This window comes from Coregonus lavaretus, assembly GCF_964263955.1.
Source record: "Coregonus lavaretus genome assembly, chromosome: 8".
NCBI classification, from domain to species: domain Eukaryota; kingdom Metazoa; phylum Chordata; class Actinopteri; order Salmoniformes; family Salmonidae; genus Coregonus; species Coregonus lavaretus.
Genome location: NC_139995.1, coordinates 26,671,938 through 26,697,478, shown reverse-complemented (window position 1 = coordinate 26,697,478; position 25,541 = coordinate 26,671,938). Strand labels below are relative to the sequence as shown.

Genomic DNA, 25,541 nt, shown 5'->3' with positions numbered 1-25,541 from the left:
TCAGGGGATGCTTTTATCAAGAGGAGTAGGCAATAGACCAAAATGTTGTTTTTATCATTCTTACTATAAGGGATTAAAGTTTTCCAATGCCTATAGGCGAATGCTTTTGTACAAAACACTCCATGTTGTGTTTCATGTTTAAATGATCATATTATCACTATTTAAATTAATTTCGTTCAATTATTCAGAAGATAATTTAAGCACTGGCCTCAATTGAAGTTTCATTTTTTTCAAAGCAATAAAAAGGTTTCTTCTTAATATGAATAATTTCGAGTGCTTATTATTCCAAATTGCTCACGAAATCGGATTCATTGAGTGAATCTTTATCATGCATTAACACCGTTAGATATTACTGTGCACATTAGGCCTATGACGGATGGACACTGTATATTAATGGGCGGATTATCAAGAGCTGGTTATGTTCGAGGGCACGGGCTTTCAGCTTTATGCAGTTTCCACATCCATGTCATGTGTGGAGTTGGTCACAGGGGTGACCTATCCCAGTTAATAACCAGAGGATGTATCAGTTTTTAGCTTCACCAAACCATACATATGCCTACGGGACTATAAGCGCATAGATTCATTACACCTACCTTTCAACGGCAGAAAACGTCAAGGTAAGCTCATGACATTGCAGAACTTGGAGTAAAAATAATAAAATGCTTAGTGTTGTCATTTATAGTTGACGGATTTGGTTTGTCGTTTAATTTATTCAGTAGACTAGGAAAATTGTGATGGTTCGGTATTTTACCGTTTACATCTTCACACTCACAGGTTGAAATAGACAAAGAAAACGTCAAACATGCCCGAGGCCAACGGCAGGCTAATCAGAACAATTGAGTGGGCTTTATTAAACCTCTTCCATATTCAATTATCTGTTGCCTAGTTCAAATTCACTTAGATTAACACATACATAAATACTACATCACTCAATTGATTCTCACCACAATTCGTTTATCAAAAATGCTATAGGCCTATGCATAGTATAAGACCTATAGGCTGTATAAAACCTATAGGCTACACATTGGTCTATGAGCATAACATTGTTATAGTAGCCTATGGCGAAAATTACTGTGACTGTGCCTAGTATGCCTTTGCTGCATATTGTTTATTTTCACGAATAAGACGATCATGCCAACCCATTATAATGGAATTGGATGTTGCTTTACTGTAAAAGACATTAGGCCTATATACTATTCAGCAAAAGCCCTACTTGACTGACTGATATTTTTACCTAATGGCTTTTTCAGTCTGTAAACGGCTGGTAAATTGTATGATTGCGTCCTCTGGTGGGTGATCTAGCAAACTACATCACTGATCGTAGCAGTCAAGTGCAGTATGCTGCACCTTTTAGTACATCTGGTTTAACTTAGTCACACACATCCTCAATTGTCAAGTCTTTATAATGCATTGTTTCACAATTTCAGCAGAGACATATAATTGCAATCATTCAATCAAACTAGTCTACATGCACATGAAATGTATAACAAACTAAACTGAATACATTATTGAAACATTAAACAGAATAAAGTTCACCGTCCCAGGTCCTGTCCCTGTCCCTTCCCTGCAGATCCCTGTCCCTCCCCTGCAGATCCCTGTCCCCCCCCTGCAGATCCCTGTTCCCCCCCTGCAGATCCCTGTCCCGCCCCTCCAGGTCCCTGGTCATGTTCCTCCTGAGGAGTTGCTTCAGCCCCCTCGAGGAAGGTACGGAAGTGCTCTGCTGTGTTGAGCTCAGGTTTCTTCAGCAGCAGGTGACATTTTGGCAGATAGTAGGCCACCATCAGCCCCATGTTACTGAGCAAACTGACAGATACATGAATGATGGAGCGATCCTTGTCATTCAGACTGGTGTAGATGGGGATAAAGACCACCCAAACCACACAGTAGGTCAGGGTGGAGAAGGTGATATCTCTGGCCAGGTTGTACTGTCGAACGGTCTTCACAGCCATGAAGGTGCACATGAAGGATATGAGGGCCAGGAGGCCATTGAAGCCCTGCATCAGGCCCAGACCTAAAATGGGCTCCACAGGGCATCGCAGGAACTTCCTCACAAAGGTCACCTTCATCTTGGCCAGGTACTGGGATAGAGAGGGCCCTTCCTGGACATAGTAGCCACAGATCCCTGCCTGCACACCACAGCAGGCCAATACCAGCAGCCAGCCTCCAGGGCCTCTTAGTGTATCCAGATGAAAATGAACTTTCCCAGGGAACTCTGTCACATACACAATCTGAGGGAGGAGGACAGAGAATTAGCTATTCCATGATTCACGATACTCTGGGTCTTCCTCACTCATATTCATCCAAATATCTCCTGAACTGTTGGATTTTTTAAATCAAAGAAAACCTATTTAGCTGTATAATATCTGCATGATTCATGTCTGTTTTGTGTTCTACAGGTCTAGGCCTTACCTGCAGTGAGTTGGCTAGGATGGTGGACAGGGTGACCGTGTGGAAAATGGAGTTGAGGGGAAGCTGCAGACGACACACCACCTCCCCCGGCTGGCCCAGGAACAGCAGCAGGCAGGCACAGCCCCCCATCAGGCTGAGCAGGGCCACACCACCCAGGGGCCCCCCAGAGGCCCTCACCAGTGGAGACCCCCGGTGCTGCAGGAGCAGGAACCCCACAGCTCCCTGACAGGCCAGCAGCACCAGTATGGCCAGCAGCAACACCAGGGACTCAGGCTGGCTCCAGGTAAGGAAGTCAAAGGTAGGTTCGGTGCAGTTGGTGCTACGTACCAGGGACCACTGGCCCTCTAGACACTGGGTACACTGGATGTCCACTTGGAGATAGAGAGGGAGCAGAGATGTGGTTAGAATGATAGGACCAGATAAGAGTAGAAAGTCTTATAAGACCACCACTCACATCTTTCAATTTTGTAAATGTATTGGGCATTTTTTAAACACAATGTTGGCAGTGTGTGACAAAGGTGTAAAGCTGAAACATCTGTTAGTTTCAGCATATTGCTCAAGGAAAATATCAAAGAAAGCTACAAAACCAAATCACAAGAGTGATGGCCTTTTTAATGCATAGATTGATAGAAGTCATGTCTGTGAGTGTGAATCACCCACTTGTGCCATTCTGGAAGGTGCCCGGTAAACATTCAATACAGTCATAGCAGCAGGAATGGAAGCCTTTCACTCTGTGCACCTGGCCAGGGCCACATTCAGAGGAACAGGTAGACTCAGGGGCCTGCAGCAGAGGTGGGGTCAGAGAGGATGTGGTGGTCAACACCACAGGAGGCTGCTGAGGGGAGGACGGCTCATAATAACGTCCGGAACGGAGCGAATGGAATGGCATCAAACACATGAAAACCATGTTTTTTATGTATTTGATACCATTCCATCTATTCCGCTCCAGCCATTACCACGAGCCCGTCCTCCCCAATTAAGGTGCCACCAACCTCATGTGGTAAACACTTAAATTAAGATTTTTGAATGTCAAATATTTTAGCAGCTTTAACCAATAGAGGTGAAAAGGGAGTTTGGTGCGTAAAAGGAAAATGCAATCTACTCTAGCTGAACATACCCTAGAAAAGTTACCACTTTGTGGAGCGTAGCTGGCACATTAAAAAGGCTTAGGTAAAAATGTGAAAAGCCGATAAAATCCAACATTATGTTTGATGAGGAGATGGGGCGGAGAATACCTTAGTACTGCCTGTATGCCATTGGATGAGGGTGTTGTTAATTGACAGGTTCTCATACAAAGTGCCGACATCTTTGAAACTCAGACTGTTGTTTCCCCAGACCCACTGTAGTACGTTGTAGCCAATGTTTGGGTTTCCATTACTGTCAAACTCAAAATGACTTCCATTTAGACTGAAGTTTACCTTCTTCAGCACCTCCAACAGCTGCAGGGGGAGAGTGTTGTTAATTACATTTGTAAAAGTATCCTTGCACAGTCTCACATAATCATTGTCTGAAATAAAAGTAACTGTGTGAGGGAGATGTACCTGCCAGGGATAGACTTTGCTTTTAGCGCCCCTAAGGCAGCTATTGGCATTGCACCGGAGCATGTTATGCAGTGCGTGTGCAACACTGTAGATGGCAGCATAGACACTGAAAGCTGTCCTCTGCAGTATGGGCTCTGTCACTAGACTCATGTTGTCTGGGGACAGGTTCCAGCAGTCTGGGCACTGGTTCATACCATAGGTTGACTCTGTATCTGGACCTTGTATGGACTGCCTGGCCATCTCCTCTCTGATCCTGGAGAAGAGTTCCCTGGTGTAGGGTGTGAGCAGGGTCAGGGTCTGGCTCTGGACTGCGAAGGCGATGATAGTGCCCACAGTGTGGATGTTTGGGAGAGTTGATACGTCTCTGTGCAGGGCCCAATCATCGCTGGCCACCCACACCCCTGTCAGATTCCTCCTGATCACCTGATCACAAACAGCATGTTGGTATCGTAGCAATGGTCATTGAAATTGTTAAAATGTTTTGAAAACAATTCTAGTAAATACAATAGTTGGAAAATAGATTAAGTAACTCCAAACTTGCATTTTTTAAATAATCTATCAGATATATATATTTATCTCCCGAGTGGCGCAGTGGTCTAAGGCACTGTATTGCAGTGCTAGCTGTGCCACTAGAGATCCTGGTTCGAATCCAGGCTCTGTCGTAGCCGGCCGCGACCGGGAGACCCATGGGGCGGCGCACAATTGGCCCAGCGTCGTCTAGGGTAGGGGAGGGAATGGCCGGCAGGGATCTAGCTCAGTTGGTTGAGCATGGCGTTTGCAACGCCAGGGTTGTGGGTTCAATTCCCACGGGGGCCAGTAAAAAAAAAAATATATATATATATAAAAAATATATAATGTATGCACTCACTAACTGTAAGTCGCTCTGGATAAGAGCGTCTGCTAAATGACTAAAATGTAAATATTGACTGAATTATATATAGCACATAAAACATTTTACTGACACAGACAAATAATGAATGAAGTTCAGGGATTTTGGTGGGAATTCAAGTATTACATTTATTGTCAAATGTAACTTTTTAGCTTAGAATGCACTCATATATACATTTTCTTATTGCATCAGGTATTTTTTAAATATTATGTGTTAAAATAAAGAAAATGACATGTGCCTCAGTTCCATAAATACACTGGATATATTTGCATATATGAAAACATTAACATAAAGGGGTGTAACAGGGCTGCAATCACCAAACAATTGCTCTGTCTACCCTACCTGCACTCATCTACGTTGTCTAGACTGCCCCATTAATTACTGTTGATTTCAACGTTCTCTTGCATAATTCAACAAGTGTGTCAATAGCAGGATACCCCCGGATTCAAAATCAACATGCTTGGCTCTAGATTACACCTGTCTATACAAACTTTACATTGTTTGCGAGATCAGACATAATATCACTATAATCAGAGTGTTCATTTTCGGAAGTTGTTTTAATTTCAGCGCATCTCATTTGTAAACACTATTCAATTATTACTTTTTTCAATTCCACAAAAATGAACACACATCAAAATAAAGTTATCTTTCTTCTCTTTCTTGTGATGTATGTGTCACGACGGTGCGTTAAATCCCAGATGAAGCTTTAGGGTTCTTATAAATGCAACGGAAAGCCAATGTATTCCATTGGGCCCATTTCAGCCATTACCGGGCTGTGTTTGACAGGTCATTACAAACATTTCCGTGGTGGTAACATTAACGGGGGAAAACGACAGGCACAAGCAAGAGTATGAAAGAGTCACAGGAGTAAAATTAAAGCAATCAATCCAGCGAGATTTAAGTGACAAGTGGATTTTGCACCCCTCAAACACAGGAAACAGATAGCTGAAAAAGACAGATCCTCAGGTGGGCGGGGCATGCACGTTGCTATTTACAGACAAATGTTCTAATCTGAATTTAGATACTGTAAATGAGTTGCATTACTGTACTTTAAAAACAGTTAAACCAATGGCTGCATAAAGTTTTTTGAAAAGCTTGTGAGATTAAAAAGAAGTCTCTAGAACTCTTATGTGACTTGCTATCTCACTGACCTCAGTGAAGAAGGCTCTGGCAGGCTGGGAGAGGGAAAAGACCACCACCACTCCCACCTTGGTCTCTGCGATGTGGTCCAGGATCTCTCTGACCACTGGCTGTGGGTCGCTGTAGGTAGGGATTAACCCCTCGTACCCAACACAAATGGAGCTCTTTGCTGCCAGGGTGGAGAACTGGCGCTGGCCCTGGCGTCCATACTCATCCTCACTGCCCACCACGGCCACCCAGTTCCACTGAAACCTGTTCAGCAGATGCACCATGGCCTCCACCTGCCTCTTGTCACTGGGCACGGTGCGCAGGAACGATGGGTACATACTCTTGTCACTGAACTTGTCACTAGTTGCGAGGTAGCTGATCTACAGAGGACAGAGGGCAGATGGTAATGAGACATACAGAGGCTTGTGAAAGTATTCACCCCCCTTGGCATTTTTCCTATTTTGTTGCCTTACAACCTGGAATTAAATTTGGGGGGGTTTGTATCATTTGATTTACAACATGCCTACCACTTTGAAGATGCAAAATATTTGTTATTGTGAAACTATTCACCCCCCCAAAGTCAATACTTTGATGTCTCTATAAGCTTGGCACATTTTTGCCCATTCTTCAAGGCAAAACTGCTCCAGCTCCTTCAAGTTGGACGGGTTCCGCTGGTGTACAGCAATCTTTAAGTCATAACACAGATTCTCAATTGGATTGAGGTCTGGGCTTTGACTAGGCCATTCCTAGACATTTACATTTTCCCCCTTAAACCACTCAAGTGTTGCTTTAGCAGTATGCTTAGGGTCATTGTCCTGCTGGAAGGTGAACCTCCGTCCCAGTCTCAAATCTCTGGAAGACTGAAACAGGTTTCCTTCAAGAATTTCCCTGTATTTAGCGCCATGCATCATTCCTTCAATTCTGACCAGTTTCCCAGTCCCTGCCTATGAAAAACATCCCGGTGATGAGCGGTATTGGGTTTGCGCCCTCCCTTGGCAGGTTTGTTGTGGTGCCATATTCTTTCAATTTTTTAATAATGGATTTAATGGTGCTCCGTGGGATGTTCAAAGTTTCAGATATTTTTTTATAACCCAACCCTGATCTGTACTTCGCCACAACTTTGTCCCTGACCTGTTTGGAGAGCTCCTTGGCCTTCATGGTGCCGCTTGCTTGGTGGTGCCCCTTGCTTAGTTGTGTTGCAGACTCTGGGGCCTTTCAGAACAGGTGTATATATACTGAGATCATGTGACAGATCATGTGACACTTAGATTGCACACAGGTGGACTTTATTTAACTAGTTATGTGACTTCTGAAGGTAATTGGTTGCACCAGATCTTATTTAGGGTCTTCATAGCAAAGGGGGTGAATACATATGCACACACCACTTTTCCGTTATTTATTTTTTAGAATTTTTTGAAACAAGTTATTTTTTCATTTCACTTCACCAATTTGGACTATTTTGTGTATGTCCATTACATGAAATCCAAATAAAAATCTATTTAATTTACAGGTTGTAATGCAACAAAATAGGAAAAACTCCAAGGGGTATGAATACTTTGCAAGGCACTGTAAGTAGCAACAATAGATACAAAAAACACAATTATGTCTGCACTGCAGTTGTATCTCGCATTTTCATGTGTTTCACCACAGCACACAGTTCAATGAAAATCACATTCGAGGGATTGTCAAACAATGGACAAATCTGAAATCTTCATTTTGCTTCACATTATATATATGAGGACGACATTGTTTGCATTGAAAGATAGCATTCCATCATGTGACCAAACTAACCTGTGGCATGAGGAAGAATCCCAGTAGTTGTCCTATAACTGAGACCATCTCTGAGGTGGATGGGCCGATGACAGCCACCACACGGGATACGTAGTCTGTGTAGTTACACTTGATGGCCAGCTCTCGGCTGGAGTCCTCAGTGAGGAAGAGGACAGTGGGCTTCACGATGACGGCAGACTGCTTGCAGGTGTCGAAGATCTCATAGCCCAGCCTGATGCCAGGGAGTAGGGTGGAGTTGGCGTTGATCTCATCCACTGTGTACTTCATCACAAGGGCCATACCTAGCCCATGCTCATTAATTCTGCCAGGCCAAGCACATACAGGGAGGCGCTGTTACTGCTGTACTATAATTCAATAATTCTAATAATTCTAACGAATGAGAAGCAAGCACTAATTAGAATGAGATATGCAGAATCTGCTAATATGATTACAGTATAAAGACACTTGACATAGGGCAAAATTCATATTCAGCAAAAAGTACATTAATAAGTGGGTCTTGAGTTACTGTACCTGTCACAGCTAATGTTGTCCGGCTTTACTCTGTAGCTCAGGTTGCTGGTGAGCTCGTTAATGGGGAAGAGCCCCCCGAGGAGGATGTCTCCTGAGGAGTTGAACAGGTTGGTAGTGATGTTCTGGAACCATGGTGGAGAGCTCTGACTACAACCTGCTCCAAACACCCAGCATAGAACCAGCAGTCTCAATGGCACCACCATGCTGCTGAGGGCAGGGAGACAGGCTAGGGGTCATGGCAAACATCACAGAGAACTTAAAGCAGGCATCGGTGAATGCCAGTGTAGAAAGATGCATTGAGAGAAAGAGAAAGGGTGAGAGGGACTGAGAAAGAAGAGACAGAGGCCAGGAGAAAGTGAGGAGTCAGCTGATGCTGCAAGAGAAAGGTAATTTGCCATACAACCAGTTACAGAGCAATGGAGAAGCTCACCTGTACGAATACCTTCACAGTCCAGCGAGTCGATGGGGAGAGCTGTACTCTCAGTCTGTCTGTACCTCCTGTGTCTCCTGTGTTATGATGGGTAGTGAATAAAGGATGTGGGGCCAGGCTGCCCTGTGCCAGAGTACAAGCCTCACCACAGGTGTGCCGTTGCTTTCAACATGATGCCGGAGGTGCATTTACATTTGTGGTACACATTGAAGATGTTTGAAACAAGACACAAACATATGGAAATTACCAGGTGACAGGTTCTTGTCAGACTTTTCCAGATTATTTCCCTGACATTAGCTTGTGGTTGGCTGATTAGGCCTAGTCAGTATGGTGTGTGGTTAGGGGAGGTTAGAAGAGATGAGCGCTTTAATACCACATGCATAATTTGCACAGTTTATATAAGACAGTGAAACCTCACAGGTGGCCCTGTGTGTGTTTGGTGAGTTCCTGTGGTGTCTTCATTTCATAGGCATATAATATTTAGGAAAATCAGGTGTCAGGTGGCAAATCAACAGAAACCTGTTTGTCTCTCTCCTGTCCTTTTCTGCTGCCGATACCACTCTGTTAGTACAAGTTGTTTAACATTTTCCAAAGTCAATATTAGCATACTTCTACCATTATAATCTTAAGGTTAAGTTGGAATTGGAGTTGAAGTGTGACAGTTGAAAGTTTATGTTTTCTCTCTCTATGACGTTTGCATATTTGTATTCAGCCCGGATACTCCCAGTATTTTGCATTAACCTTTGCATGCCATTTAATTTGTGCATTTGCATCAAGACAGAACATCACATTTCCAGGTTCTTCAGGTATTTTGCATGAAACAAATAAACACTTTTAACCTTAACACGCTCCCTTGAAAAAGTGTTACTCACTGTAGTGATCAGTGTGATAACTTCACCTTTGTACTGTATATAATAGGGCTGTACTTAAATGTACTTATTCACAGCTCTTTAATTGGGTGACATATGATCTGTCAAACAGACAGTGTATAGGTGTGTTTGGACACTAGTTAAAACAGGTACTGTAGTCTTTCCTCTATCTTGTCCAAGATCTTGACTTGAGCAGACACATGCTTGATGTTTCACTTTAGTACAGTTTGTATACTTTCCACCCACGTTTTTCTTTTTTACGCCATGCTACTATTTCTTTTTTGTAATCAGTTTGTGATATAAAGTGAACTAAAGTGAAAATGCTATAAAACAGAGTGTTTTACATTTCTGTTCATATACTGTGCATTCGGAAAGTATTAAGACCACTTTTCCATATTTTGTTACATTACAGCCATATTCTACAATTGATTAAATAATGTTTTCCCCTCATCAATTTACACACAATACCCCAAAATGACAAAGCGAAAACAGGTTTTTAGAAAACAGAAATACCTTATTTACATAAGTATTCAGATCCTTTGCTATGAGACTTGAAATTGAGCTCAGGTCTATCCTGTTTCCATTGGTCATCCTTGAGATGATTCTACAACTTGTGTCACAGTCACTAGCCCATTCAAGCTTAACATTCTTATCATTTATCGCCCTCCAGGTTCCCTTGGAGAGTTCATCAATGAGCTTGACGCCTTGATAAGTTCCTTTCCTGAGGATGGCTCACCCCTCACAGTTCTGGGTCACTTTAACCTCCCTACGCCTACCTTTGACTCATTTCTCTCTGCCTCCTTCTTTCCACTCCTCTCCTCTTTTGACGTCACCCTCTCACCGTCCCCCCCTACTCACAAGGCAAGCAATATGCTTGACCTCATCTTTACTAGTTGCTGTTCTTCTACTAATCTCACTGCAACTCCCCTCCAAGTCTCCGACCACTACTTTGTATCCTTTTCTCTCTCGCTCTCCTCCAACACTACTCACTCTGCCCCTACTCAGATGGTAATGCGCCGTCGCAACCTTCGCTCTCTCTCTCCCGCTACTCTCTCCTCTTCCATCCTATCATCTCTTCCCTCTGCTCAATCCTTCTCCCTCCAATCTCCTGATTCTGCCTCCTCAACCCTCCTCTCCTCCCTTTCTGCATCATTTGACTCTCTATGACCCCTATCCTCCCGGCCAGCTAGGTCCTCCCCTCCTGCTCCATGGCTTGACGACTCATTGCGAGCTCACAGAACAGGGCTCCGGGTAGCCGAGCGGAAATGGAGGAAAACTAGACTCCCTGCGGACCTGGCATCTTTTCACTCCCTCCTCTCTACATTTTCTTCCTCTGTTTCTGCTGCTAAAGCCACTTTCTACCACTCTAAATTCCAAGCATCTGCCTCTAACCCTAGGAAGCTCTTTGCCACCTTCTCCTCCCTGCTGAATCCTCCTCCCCTCCCCCTCCTCCCTCTCTGTGGATGACATTTGACCATTTTGAAAAGAAGGTTGATGACATCCGATCCTCGTTTGTTAAGTCAAATGATACGGCTGGTCCTGCTCACACTGCCCTACCCTATGCTTTGACTTCTTTCTCCCCTCTCTCTCCAGATGAAATCTTGCGACTTGTGACGGCCGGCCGCCCAACATCCTGCCCGCTTGACCCTATCCCCTCTTCTCTTCTCCAGACCATTTCTGGAGACCTTCTCCCTTACCTCACCTCGCTCATCAACTCATCCTTGACCGCTGGCTATGTCCCTTCCGTCTTCAAGAGAGCGAGAGTTGCACCCCTTCTCAAAAAACCTACACTCGATCCCTCCGATGTCAACAACTACAGACCAGTATCCCTTCTTTCTTTTCTCCCCAAAACTCTTGAGCGTGCCATCTTTAGCCAACTCTCTTGCTATCTCTCTCAGAATGACCTTCTTGATCCAAACCAGTCAGGTTTCAAGACTGGTTATTCAACTGAGACTGCTCTTCTCTGTGTCACGGAGGCTCTCCGCACTGCTAAAGCTAACTCTCTCTCCTCTGCTCTTGTCCTTCTAGACCTGTCTGCTGCCTTTGATACTGTGAACCATCAGATCCTCCTCTCCACCCTCTCCGAGTTGGGCATCTCCGGCGCGGCTCACTCTTGGATTGCGTCCTACCTGACAGGTCGCTCCTACCAAGTGGCGTGGCGAGAATCTGTCTCCGCACCACGTGCTCTCACCACTGGTGTCCCCCAGGGCTCAGTTCTAGGCCCTCTTCTATTCTCGCTATAAACCAAGTCACTTGGCTCTGTCATATCCTCACATGGCCTCTCCTATCATTGCTACGCAGACGACACACAACTAATCTTCTCCTTTCCCCCTTCTGATAACCAGGTGGCGAATCGCATCTCTGCATGTCTGGCAGACATATCAGTGTGGATGACGGATCACCACCTCAAGCTGAACCTCGGCAAGATGGAGCTGCTCTTCCTCCCGGGGAAGGACTGCCCGTTCCATGATCTCGCCATCACGGTTGACAACTCCATTGTGTCCTCCTCCCAGAGTGCAAAGAGCCTTGGCGTGACCCTGGACAACACCCTGTCATTCTCCGCTAACATCAAGGCGGTGACCCGATCCTGTAGGTTCATACTCTACAACATTCAGAGAGTACGGCACAGGTCCTAATCCAGGCACTTGTCATCTCCCGTCTGGATTACTGCAACTCGCTGTTGGCTGGGCTCCCTGCCTGTGCCATTAAACCCCTACAACTCATCCATAATGCCGCAGCCCGTCTGGTGTTCAACCTTCCCAAGTTCTCTCACGTCACCCCGCTCCTCCACACACTCCACTGGCTTCCAGTTGAAGCTCGCATCTGCTACAAGACCATGGTGCTTGCCTACGGAGCTGTGAGGGGAACGGCACCTCCGTACCTTCAGGCTCTGATCAGTCCCTACACCCAAACGAGGGCATTGCGTTCATCCACCTCTGGCCTGCTAGCCCCCCTACCTCTGCGGAAGCACAGTTCCCGCTCAGCCCAGTCAAAACTGTTCGCTGCTCTGGCACCCCAATGGTGGAACAAGCTCCCTCACGACGCCAGGACAGCGGAGTCACTCAGCACCTGCCGGAGACACTTGAAACCCCACCTCTTTAAGGAATACCTGGGATAGGATAAAGTAATCCTTCTACCCCCCCTTACCCCACCCAATTTTTTTTTAAAAATAATAATATTGTAAAGTGGTTATCCCACTGGCTATAAGGTGAATGCACCAATTTGTAAGTCGCTCTGGATAAGAGCGTCTGCTAAATGACATAAATGTAAATGTTAAAATTGGAGTCCACCTGTGGTCAGTTCAATTGATTCTACATCTGCATTGCTTGCTGTTTGGGGTTTTAGGCTGGGTTTCTGTATAGCACTTTGTGACATCTGCTGATGTAAAAAGGGCTTTATAAATAAATGTGATTGATTGGACATGATTTGGAAAGGCACACACCTTTCTATATAAGCTCGCACAGTTGACATTTCAGAGCAAAACCAAGCCATGTGGTCGAAGGAATTGTCCGTAGAGCTCCGAGACAGGATTGTGTCGAGGCACAGATCTGGGGAAGGGTACCAAAACATTTCCGCAGCATTGAAGGTCCCCAAGAATACAGTGGCCTCCATCATTCTTTAAATGGAAGAAGTTTGGAACCACCAAGACACTTCCTAGAGCTGGCCGCCTGGCCAAATTGAACAATCTGGGATAATGGCCTTGATCAGGGAGGTGACCAAGAACCTGATGGTCACTCTGACAGAGCTCCAGAGTTCCTCTGTGGAGATGGGAGAATGTTCCAGAAGGACAACCATCTATGCAGCACTCCACCAAAAGGCACATGACAGCCCACTTGGAGTTTGCCAAAAAGCACCTAAAGGACTTTCAGACCATGAGAAACAAGATTCTATTGTCTGATGAACTCTTTGGCCTGAATGCCAAGCGTTTTGTCTGGAGGAAACCTGGCACCATCCCTACAGTGAAGCATGGTGGTGGCAGCATCATGCTGTGGGACTGGGAGACTAGTCAGGATCGAGGGAAAGATGAACGGAGCAAAGTACAGAGTGATCCTTGATGAAAACCTGCTCCAGAATGCTCAGGACCTCAGACTGGGGTGAAGGTTCACCTTCCAACAGGACAATAACTCTAAGCACACAGCCAAGACAACGCAGGAGTGTCTTCGGGACAAGTCTCTGAATGTCCTTTAGTGGCCCAGCCACAGCCCGAACTTGAACCCGATCTAACATCTCTGGAGAGTCCTGAAAATAGCTGTGCAGCGACGCTCCCCACCCAACCTGACAGAGCTTGAGAGGATCTGCAGAGAATAATTCATACCCAAGAAAACTAAAGGTTGTAATCGCTGCCAAAGGTAAAGGGTCTGAATACTTATGTAAGTGTAATATTTCAGTAGTTTTTTTATATGCATTTGCAAACATTTATTTGTTATTATGGGGTATTGTGTGTAGATTGTAAAAATCAATTTAATCCATTTTAGAATAAGGCTAACGTAACAAAAATGTTGAAAAAGTCAAGGGGTCTGAATACTTTCCGAATGCACTGTATATGTTTTGGGATGTTTGCATGTGTACACTCCTATGAGGTGGGTTTTATGTGTGTGCATCTGTGCACAGTGTTCCTGTGTTGCAGCAAGACATTGTTCGGGCAGTAGACTCAGATTAACACCTTGTTCGTGAATGGACGTTTTTGTTTGTTCTTCGGTAGCCTAAGCCATGAATCCACCTCCAGCCTTCCTAAAAGTTTCCTGTGATAAGGTTCCAGGACACATACAGTGGGGGAAAAAAGTATTTAGTCAGCCACCAATTGTGCAAGTTCTCCCACTTAAAAAGATGAGAGAGGCCTGTAATTTTCATCATAGGTACGTGTCAACTATGACAGACAAAATGAGGAAAAAAAATCCGGAAATCACATTGTAGGATTTTTAATGAATTTATTTGCAAATTATGGTGGAAAATAAGTATTTGGTCAATAACAAAAGTTTCTCAATACTTTGTTATATACCCTTTGTTGGCAATGACACAGGTCAAACGTTTTCTGTCAGTCTTCACAAGGTTTTCACACACTGTTGCTGGTATTTTGGCCCATTCCTCCATTAGATCTCCTCTAGAGCAGTGATGTTTTGGGTCTGTCGCTGGGCAACACGGACTTTCAACTCCCTCCAAATATTTTCTATGGGGTTGATATCTGGAGACTGGCTAGGCCACTCCAGGACCTTGAAATGCTTCTTACGAAGCCACTCCTTCGTTGCCCGGGCGGTGTGTTTGGGATCATTGTCATGCTGAAAGACCCAGCCACGTTTCATCTTCAATGCCCTTGCTGATGGAAGGAGGTTTTAACTCAACATCTCACGATACATGGCCCCATTCATTCTTTCCTTTACACGGATCAGTCGTCCTGGTTGGTCCCTTTGCAGAAAAACAGCCCCAAAGCATGATGTTTCCACCCCCATGCTTCACAGTAGGTATGGTGTTCTTTGGATGCAACTCAGCATTCTTTGTCCTCCAAACACGACGAGTTGAGTTTTTATCAAAAAGTTCTATTTTGGTTTCATCTGACCATATGACATTCTCCCAATCCTCTTCTGGATCATCCAAATGCACTCTAGCAAACTTCAGACGGGCCTGGACATGTACTGGCTTAAGCAGGGGGACACGTCTTGCACTGCAAGATTTGAGTCCCTGGCGGCGTAGTGTGTTACTGATGGTAGGCTTTGTTACTTTGGTCCCAGCTCTCTGCAGGTCATTCACTAGGTCCCCCCGTGTGGTTCTGGGATTTTTGCTCACCGTTCTTGTGATCATTTTGACCCCACGGGGTGAGATCTTGCGTGGAGCCCCAGATCGAGGGAGATTATCAGTGGTCTTGTATGTCTTCCATTTCCTAATAATTGCTCCCACAGTTGATTTCTTCAAACCAAGCTGCTTACCTATTGCAGATTCAGTCTTCCCAGCCTGGTGCAGGTCTACAATTTTGTTTCTGGTGTCCTTTGACAGCTCTTTGGTCTTGGCCATAGTGGAGTTTGGAGTGTGACTGTTTGAGGTTGTGGACAGGTGTCTTTTATACTGATAACAAGTTCAAACACGTACCATTAATACAGGTAACGAGTGGAGGACAGAGGAGCCTCTTAAAGAAGAAGTTACAGGTCTGTGAGAGCCAGAAATCTTGCTTGTTTGTAGGTGACCAAATACTTATTTTCCACCATAATTTGCAAATAAATTCATTAAAAATCCTACAATGTGATTTTCTGGAGAAAAAAATTCTCAATTTGTCTGTCATAGTTGACGTGTACCTATGATGAAAATTACAGGCCTCTCTCATCTTTTTAAGTGGGAGAACTTGCACAATTGGTGGCTGACTAAATACTTTTTTCCCCCACTGTACATACACACGCGCGTGCGCACACACACACACACACATGATTATTATTATTATTATTAATGTAAATGCGTATCACATTTCCACCAAAATAACATGATTTACAGATGTAAACCTGTTCCCCTAATATCAGACCGCCCATAATTCCAGGCCCAACATACAGGCACCTTGTCAGACGAAGGACAGATCTGTAGCTACATACACTACATGACCAAAAGTATGTGGACACCTGCTTGTCGAACATCTCATTCCAAAATCATGGGCATTAATATGGAGTTGGTCCCCCCTTTGCTGCTATAACAGCCTCCAATCTTCTGGGAAGGCTTTCCACTAGATGTTGGAACATTGCTGTGGGTACTTGCTTCCATTCAGCCACAAGAGCATTAGTGAGGTCGGGCACTGATGTTGGGCGATTAGGGCTGGCTGGCAGTCGGCATTCCAATTAATTTAAAAAGTGTACGATGGGGTTGAGGTCAGGGCTTTCTGCAGGTCATTATTCCTCCTCCACCAAACTTTACAGTTGGAACTATGCATTCGGGCAGGTAGCGTTCTCCTGGCATCCGCCAAACCGAGAGTCGTTCGTCGGACTGCCAGATGGTGAAGCGTGATTCATCACTCCAGAGAACGCGAGTCCAATGGCGGAGAGCTTTACACCACTCCAGCCGACGCTTGGCATTGCGCATGGTGATCTTAGGCTTATGTGCGGCTGCTCGGCCATGGAAACCCATTTCATGAAGCTCCCGACAAACAGTTATTGTGCTAACGTTGCTTCCAGAGGCAGTTTGGAACTTGGTAGTGAGTGTTGCAACCGAGGACAGACGATTTGTACGTGCTACGCGCTTCAGCACTCAGCTGTACCGTTCTGTGAGCTTGTGTGGCCTACCATTTCGCGGCTGAGGCGTTGTTTCTCCTAGATGTTTCCACTTCACAATAACAGCACTTACAGTTGACCTAGGCAGCTTTAGCAGGGCAGAAATTTGACGAACTGACTTGTTGGAAAGGTGGCATCCTATGACGGTGTCACGTTGAAAGTCACTGAGCTCTTCAGTAAGGCCATTCTACTGCCATTGTTTGTCTATGGAGATTGCATGGCTGTGTGCTCGATATTATACACCTGTCAGCAACGGATTAGGCTGAAATAGCCGAATCCACTCATTTGAAGGGGTGTCCACAACACAACACAGCATGCAGTTTTAACACTAGGTGTCAGATGTGGGTTACAACACACTGACCATCCACAGAAAAACACTATGAACTCTTTACGTAGGGAGAATTGCCTGTAACATATTTTGATGTGGACAGTATTTTTCATATTCACAGATGTATGATATTTATCTTATTCTTAGGGGCCAGAGCCCTGATGTGGTGAGGGAATCAGAGTCCATGTGGTGGTGGTGTGTAGGGGGAGGTTAAGGGGGCTTCCCAGGGTCGCTGTCTGTGTGGGTAGTGGGTACACAGTGGATATGTTTGGACAGTTGATAACAGAGGTGATTGGACCTGCTTACTGGGAACCTGTGGTTGTTTCTCCTCACTGGTTGCTCTGGTTGATCTGAACAAACATAATGGTCCTGCAAACGAAAACATGTTTTGATTAGTCTGTTGTTTTCCATTGGTCAACTTTATGACCTGCATAAGAGGATTGTGGATATTGGTCTATTGCAGACATGTTTTACAGATAAATAGTTTATTTCCAACTCTATATCCACCAATTTCTCACATTTGTGTTTTTTCATCAGAAATGATGGCTCACGTGTGTGTAAAATATTACTCTTCTCAGATTTTTAATTAATAGATTTGAGATATTTTAGAAAATATTGTTGTTTTTTGTTGCAAAACGCTATATATTGATTGTTTAACTGGAATGGATTGTTTGTGTCTTCTATATCTGACTGTGATATGTGGTTGTCTCACCTAGCGATCTTAAGATGCACATATGGTAAGTCGCTCTGAATAAGAGCATCTGCTAAATGACTCAGATGTCAAATGTAAATGTTTTACATACAGATCTCATATTACTGTATATAATTATTTATTTTTTACATGTAATAAATATTGATGTCACAAATTTATCTTTTGTACAGTTCTTTATTAAAAATGTTGTTATTTGATGCATTTGACTGGGTAAAACCTAGCAGTACTACTTATTTATCTGAGAGTGAAGCAGATATATAGCATTGTCTCATTGTCTCTCAAGTGATAGATTTTAAACAAATACATGTACATGTCTGTCATTGAACAAACCCATGCCATGATTAGATAGTGAAACATACCAATCTATTTCATAACTTATTTAAACAATCAAATCTAATTTACTAACATTTCTGAAAATAGATATATAACGTTTTTGAATGGAACTTTTCAGATGCAACAGAGAATACATTATTGTTCATTTACATATATGTTTTTTTTGAGGAATGGGTACACTCTTATCAGTAATTGATTTAGTTGGTATTCACTTAAATGTAGTGTCCTTATGTGTTATTGTGCTACTAGTATGTGTGTGTTCATACCAGTGTTTACAGAGCTGGCCTATAGATACTATGGCACTAGCGCTCTGCGAAGGCTTTGAGTGTTACAAAACACTGTGACTGTGCCATTTACTCCTCTGTGAGCTGAGACAGAAACAGGCATAGTGCCCCCCCCACACACACACACACACACACTCCCCCACACTCACCCCCTGGCCGCAGAATGGCCGGATCAGCCTCGCTCTAATCTCCTTCGTTGGCCAGAGGAACAGTGTGCCCATTGTCGACATGCTGGCCTCATACCCCACAGGACCTGACAAATTATTAACCAGGCAGAGCAGAGCATAGCAGAGGACAGCCAGCCAGTCCAGCCCAGCTAGGCAGTGGAATACTAAAATGTGCTGCTGGACATGAGGCCATCTATCTTGATCAGCTCCAGTGCCTAACACTGCATGGGGAAAGTGTGGGAAAGAGGGGATCCTGCTGTGCCAAGACAGGGAGGCCAAGCAGCACCAACCCAGCTGTGCTGTAGAGTAGTATACGCCATGCAGCTCACATTATACTGCTCACATCTACTGACTACATCAACAACAGTATATCAAACCAGCCCAGCAGTATAGACCAGCCTGTCCTTGACAAAAAAGCTAAACATTACTTCCCTGCCTCTACGGCTTAAACATTGTGCCTTTTAACCTGCCTCGAAGGGTTAACATCCTCGCATCCTGCCCCCCTCCTCTTCATTGGTCCAACCTGTTCTTCTGCCTTTAAAGAGTGTGTGTGTGTTGGGGAGTTTGTATATTTATCATATATCATACTGTATAGCTGCAGTGTGTATATATGAATTTGCACATGCATGCACATCTCATATGCAAATATACTTTTAAGTCAGTTCCACATGAATGCATACCCTTGCATGCACTCTTACATAGAGTTGGAAATATACTGGGACAGCTTGTTGTTTTAACTTGATGCTATGCTATAACCATACCAATTAACCAAATTCTTAGAATCCACTTTGGCTGAAGTTGTTACATCATGTCAACGACCTAGGACAAATCCTGTTTGCACTATAGTGGCTAACCTGCCGGTTAGGGAGAGGTTGCCATTGGCGCTTACCTCACAAAACAGTTTGCAGTCAAACCAGGGATATGTGTGTAACAAGTGTGTGTGACTCCATCTCTGCCAGTGGTTTCTGTACCTTGTAATCTACTACAGTAGAGTAGAGGGTGAGTGAGTTCATTGACCGTTGTGTTGTGGGCACTGAAAAAAAGGTTCTTAGCTCTTAAGGTACCTTAGAGAACTCTTGCACGACAACGAACCTTTGAGTTAAGTGTGGGGTTCTTGACGTGGCATCTACGGTTCCTCATAATTCTAAAAGGTTCTTGAAATGCTTGGAAGCCTGCAGATGTGTCCCTTTCATAGCACACAGCAAATGGCCAGTGTTAATTTATGTTGATTTTTCAGTGTAACATATCTAGTGTTGATTCAAAAGTTAAATTAACACTGTAAAGAATTTAATTGACACTCAGTGGTGTAAAAGAACCCCAGTGTTGGTGTTAAAAGAAAAACTAGAGTCGATGTCCGGGCCCCCATGGAAATCGAATTAGCATAATAAAACAATCCCGGTACCAGTTAAACAATTTTTATGGAAGGTATACAGTACCAGTCAAAAGTTTAGACACACCTACTCATTCAATGGTTTTTCTTTATTTGTATTATTTTGTACATTGTAGAATAATAGTGAAGACATCAAAACTATAAAATAACACACATGGAATCATGTACTAACCAAAAAAGTGTTAAACAAATCTAAATATATTTTATATTTGAGATTCTTCAAAGTAGCCACCCTTTGCCTTGATGACAGCTTTGCACACTCTTGGCATTCTCTCAACCAGCTTCACCTGGAATGCTTTTCCAACAGTCTTGAAGGAGTTCCCACATATGCTGAGCACTTGTTGGCTGCTTTTCCTTCAATCTGCGGTCCGACTCATCCAAAACCATCTCAATTGGGTTGAGGTCGGGGGATTGTGGAGGCCAGGTCATCTGATGCAGCACTCCATCACTCTCCTTCTTGGTAAAATAGCCCTTACACAGCCAGGAGGTGTGTTGGGTTATTGTCCTGTTGAAAAACAAATAATAGTCCCACTAAGCCCGGGATTCTTGTCCCGGAATCCCGCTTAAGAGACAGGTTGAAGCCTGCTTGACAGAGACGCAGTTGCAGTTAGTTTCAGAGTGGGTGGCAAGGAATAAGTTAGTCCTAAATATTTCTAAAATTAAAAGCATTATATTTGGGACAAATCATTCACTAAACCCTAAACCTCAACTAAATATTGTAATAAATAATGTGGAAATTGAGCAAGTTGAGGTGACTAAACTGCTTGGAGTAACCCTGGATTGTAAACTGTCATGGTCAAAACATATTGATACAACAGTAAGATGGGGAGAAGTATGTCCATAATAAAGCGCAGCTTCAACTTCTTAACAGCACTATCAACAAGGCAGGTCCTACAGGCCCTAGTTTTGTCACACCTTGACTACTGTTCAGTCGTGTGGTCAGGTGCCACAAAAAAGGACTTAGGAAAATTGCAATTGGCTCAGAACAGGGCAGCACGGCTGGCCCTTGGATGTACACAGAGAGCTAATATTAATAATATACATGTCGATCTCTCCTGGCTCAAAGTGGAGGAGAGATTGACTTCATCACTACTTGACATGTTGGTGCACCAAGGTGTTGACATGTTGGGTGCACCAAGCTGTCTGTTTGAGCTACTGGCGCACAGCTTGGTCACCCATCCATACCCCACAAGACATGCCATCAGAGGTCTCTTCACAGTCCCCAAGTCTAGAACAGACTATGGGAGGCGCACAGTACTACATAGAGCCATGACTACATGTAACTCTATTCCACATCAAGTAACTGATGCAAGTAGTAAAATTAGATTTAAAAAACAGATACAAAAACACCTTATGGAACAGCGGGGACTGTGAAGCAACACAAACATAGGCGCAGACACATGCATACACACACACGATAACATACGCACTATACACACACGTACACATGGATTTTTGCACTGTAGATATGTGGTAGTGGTGGAGTAGGGGCCTGAGGGCACACAGTGTGTTGTGAAATCTGTGAATGTATTGTAATGTTTTTAAAATTGTATGAACTGCCTTAATTATGCTGGATCCCAGGAAGAGTAGCTGCTGCCTTGGCAGTAGCTAATGGGGATTCATAATAAATACAAATTCAACAATATAAATAACACACTATTCCAATCTGTTACTTGGACTTATTGCACCCATTACTGAAATGGTTGTTCCAGTTTAGATGTTTAAGGCAGTCTCATATCTTAGTCTTCCCAACTCTGGCATTCATTCTGAATGCCGGTTTCATGTGAATAAAAATTCAAAACGTTGGATATGCCCACTGTGGCTGGATTCCAATAGGAATTGCATACATACATTTGCAAACCAGCATAATGTGACTTGTAGGACTGATGTATGAGTCTATGTGTTTCAGGTCACTGTATTAGGGTAAAACTAGGCCCTCAAAAGAAGGCCTTATGAAATACTGTATGTATTATCTTAAAGAATGCAATTTTAATGACAACATATTAATTTAGGATCTCACTTGGTGAAGGCCACAGGACTAAATATGAACGACTGCAACAAACATGTCTCTGTCACTAGCAAACGCAGTCATGGGTGGTTCCCATATGGCATCGCTCTCAAGAGCCTTATTTGGTTCCAACTTGCACCTTTATTTTTAAGAGTGTATGAGAGGGTGTGAGAGAATACTTTAGCCTGAGAGGAAGTATGCACTCTGCAATGGTGAGGCAGGAAGTGTGAGTGTCTAAATAGATATGAGTGACAGAGTGAATGTATGCGGAGGAGGCACGTGGGAAAGTGTGAAGCTGCATAAGTGGATATTGAATGTATGAGGCTGAAAGAAAGGAGAGAGTGTATGTGAGGATGAAAGAAAGGAGAGAGTGTATGAGATGGTGGAAAGGAGAGAGTGAAAGAGTGAGTGGGTTGAGAGGTCGGAGAGAGAGCAATGATTGATTAAAGCTGCAATATGGAACTTTTTGGGCTACCCGACAAAATTCACAAATAAATGATAGCGTGTTATAGATCTGTCTTAGTCCTCGATTCGTGGAAAAAGGAATCTCAAAATGTCAGTGTCCAGTTCCCGGGGTCCGTTTGAATTTAGAAAATGCTACGTTATTAAAATCTTTTTTTTTCCTCCATGAAGTAATCCAACAGTGTACGCTGTCATCGTATCTATTTCAAGTCTTCTCTCATTGATGTCCACCACAAAGTGCCGCATGTCATGATGACAGACACCTGAAATAGACAAGATGGCGGCGTACACATTGTTGGATTACTTCATGGAGCAAAACAAGTATTTATTTTAATAACTGTGCATTTTCTAAATTCAAACCGGACACAGACATTTTAAGAGACTCCTGTTTCCACGAATCGAGGACGAAGACAGCATCGCGAAGCTAAGGTTGGTCGAAAATGATGTGCTACACCAAACAGTACCTATCCTGTAACTCCCAGTAATGGATACCAAAAATCTTGGGTTAAATCACATTATCTAGTGTAACAATCTGTAGCTTTTACATGTTTAAAAAAAAACATTTTAGTCATTTAGAAGACACTCTTATCCAGAGCGACATACAGGAGCAATTAGGGTGAAATGCCTTGCTCAAGGGCACATCGACAGATTTTTCACCTACTCTGCTCGGGGATTCGAACTGGTGATCAGCAGATGATGGGAGAGGTGGTCATGATGAAATTGCCATTCCAAAGAAACATACAGTAAGTTCAGGGAGTTTTGTCATGACCAAACTGCCATTCAGCTCCTCTTAAGTCATCTTCTGCTTGAGATCCAGCATAATGTCCAATCCATCAAGACGAATATAGTTGACGGCATACAGTTCTGCTACAATGACACACGCAGGCAAAGGAATTCTGTTTCTTTCCAAGAATCCACTCCAGGAAGAAGCCCAGGTACCACACGGTATTGTCTGTAAGACAAAACAAAATAAATTATACTCCACTGCACAGTTTGAACAACAGTTGGACTGTGCCAGCATAACACCATTAGGGTAGACTAGTTGAGCATGCATACATGTGCATAGGCACAGAGATTACATTTACAACATTATCTAGCCTATTAGAAAGAAATATGGCATAACCCTCAATATTTGCACAGTGACCAGACTGTACAAATGTACCTAGGTAGGTAGGCAGACAGTATCTAGCTACAGCCATGTCTAACAGGCATGCTTATGCAAATATTTTTATAGTAAAACCATCTTATCAGTTTTAGAGATTTACAACAGTTAAATTGTTGAATTATTGTTTCTCCTCACGGTTAGCTAGTAAACATAGCTAGCTGGCTTGCTGGATAGCCAGTAATTGTTATTTACACCCGTTTGGAATCCTATCTTGCGTAATGCCTATAATTTTGTGATTTTGAAATGCTTCCACAGTCATAATCATAACCAATGTCAACCCTCGTCAATTATGTACATAGCTAGCTAGTAAAAGTATTTACAGTTGCTGATGTTACACATGTTTGCTAAAAAAGTTACAAACGGTAGGTCTGGCACATAGTAACAAGTTAGCAGGTGCCAGGCTACCTAGCTAGCCAACTCAGTCATGTGCTAACGTTTGCTGGTAAACCTAGCTTTATATGGCTCGTTTTAACGTTATAGCTTGCTGTTTAGTAGCCATATCTATGACTTAAAAGAGAAGAGGTTTTACAATCGAGATACAATAGATCTCCGATTGTAAAATCTCTTCTATTTCTAGTCATAGATATGGCTACTAAACAGCACGCTATAATGGCTACCTGTTGTAGTTTAGCTTCTTAGCTAGCTAGACTAGCTAGCTACCTACCTACCTAGCTACCTAAGTTAGCAAACAGAACACATATTTGATTTCCTCCCACTGTAACACAGTAGTATGTTAGCCAGCAATACACAATATGGGTTTCAGTAGATAAACTAAAGTTAGCTAGCTAGCAAGATGGCTTGCAGGAAAAATAACTTACTTAGCTAGCCACCATATTTGTCATCTGCCCTCTAGCTGCTGGCATCCATCGGCTGTAGCTGAGCTTCTAGCTAAATCCAACTCTTTGTTTCGAATCCTTTTCGCTATATTCCGGTTGAAACATGTATGGTTGAATGTCACCATGTAGATAAAAAAAATGGTCCATCGTCGTATTCGTGTTGATGAGAGGAATCAATTGAAGCCATTGTGGTCTGGTCAGTTCTTTCAGTTTTGTGCAAAGGATTGTGTTGTTAGTGTCCGCCTCCTTTTCAAAAAAGCCTGCATTGGGAGAGGGACGGGGCCAGAGCATGAAGCACCGCCCCACACGACTTGTAGTCTTTCAGAAACTGGAAAAAATTTGTCAGCTTGTATATGTAGCAATGAATCCGCTGATAGGAACATCGCTGAAAGACGTCCAATGGCTCTATCGAACAAGGACAACCATATATACACGCACAAAGACATATAATGCGATCAGTATCGCAGTATCTTTTACTTTCGGTTTTGTACACCAGCTTCAAACTGCTGAAAATACAATATTTTTGGTTATTGAAAATATATTTCACAGTGATTTAGATGGTACAATTATTCTATCTTGCTTGTTTTGGCACATAAACTGAAATTAGGCAAACTATTAGAATTTTTGCAACCAGGAAATGGCGGAGCGATTTCTGCATATTGCACCTTTAAGTTGAATGCCTGACTGTTGATACTGCATGTTGGCTGGGGTTATCAGTAGTTGTGCATACTTTGGGGACATTATGGACAAAACAGAACTACTGTTCCTTTTACTGTAGGTCATCCATGAGACCTGCATGATGCAACACACTCAATTACAGACTCCTTGCACAATCACACCCAGGACAGGGAACCTGTTTGTACCTGTTCGGCACTACATCTAATAGAAAATGTGTTTTTCAAGAGTACTTTTTAATTCTATATCCACTTTGTTTTGACACGAAAATGACCTTTCTCAGAAGTGGAGAAGGTCAGAGAGGTGCAGCACTACCGTACAGCAGAAGTTATTCTATGTCACATTATTGGCATGTGTGTTTGTCTCTTCCCTG

At 43.4% G+C, this 25,541-nt stretch overlaps 1 protein-coding gene and 1 long non-coding RNA gene across 7 annotated transcripts; both read right to left on the bottom strand.

Annotated features, from left to right (window-relative positions):
* Positions 1–1,385: 1,385 nt before the first annotated feature.
* LOC311133782 (taste receptor type 1 member 3-like) lies at positions 1,386–19,542 on the bottom strand. 6 transcript variants are annotated; one of them, XM_084167344.1, is made up of 12 exons: positions 18,615–19,046; positions 17,443–17,505; positions 14,231–14,309; positions 8,699–8,775; positions 8,269–8,475; positions 7,759–8,059; positions 5,991–6,347; positions 3,951–4,373; positions 3,645–3,848; positions 3,070–3,190; positions 2,410–2,780; positions 1,386–2,228 (listed from the first exon to the last, which is right to left on the bottom strand). In XM_084167344.1, exons 5-12 carry the CDS (start codon positions 8,469–8,471, stop codon positions 1,533–1,535), a joined length of 2,676 nt encoding a protein of 891 aa, XP_084023470.1. In that variant the 5' UTR covers positions 8,472–8,475; positions 8,699–8,775; positions 14,231–14,309; positions 17,443–17,505; positions 18,615–19,046; the 3' UTR covers positions 1,386–1,532. The 6 variants fall into 6 exon arrangements, with proteins under 6 accessions (XP_084023470.1, XP_084023471.1, XP_084023466.1 ...); XM_084167345.1 differs by lacking the exons at positions 14,231–14,309; positions 18,615–19,046 and adding an exon at positions 19,522–19,542 and having other exon boundaries at positions 8,269–8,472; XM_084167340.1 differs by lacking the exon at positions 14,231–14,309 and having other exon boundaries at positions 17,435–17,505.
* A 709-nt stretch (positions 19,543–20,251) lies between these two features.
* Positions 20,252–24,670, bottom strand: LOC311133793. Its single transcript, XR_014613630.1, has 3 exons — positions 24,476–24,670; positions 23,154–23,444; positions 20,252–20,527 (listed from the first exon to the last, which is right to left on the bottom strand). It is a non-coding gene; the product is annotated as an uncharacterized lncRNA (long non-coding RNA).
* Between the last annotated feature and the right edge of the window lie 871 nt (positions 24,671–25,541).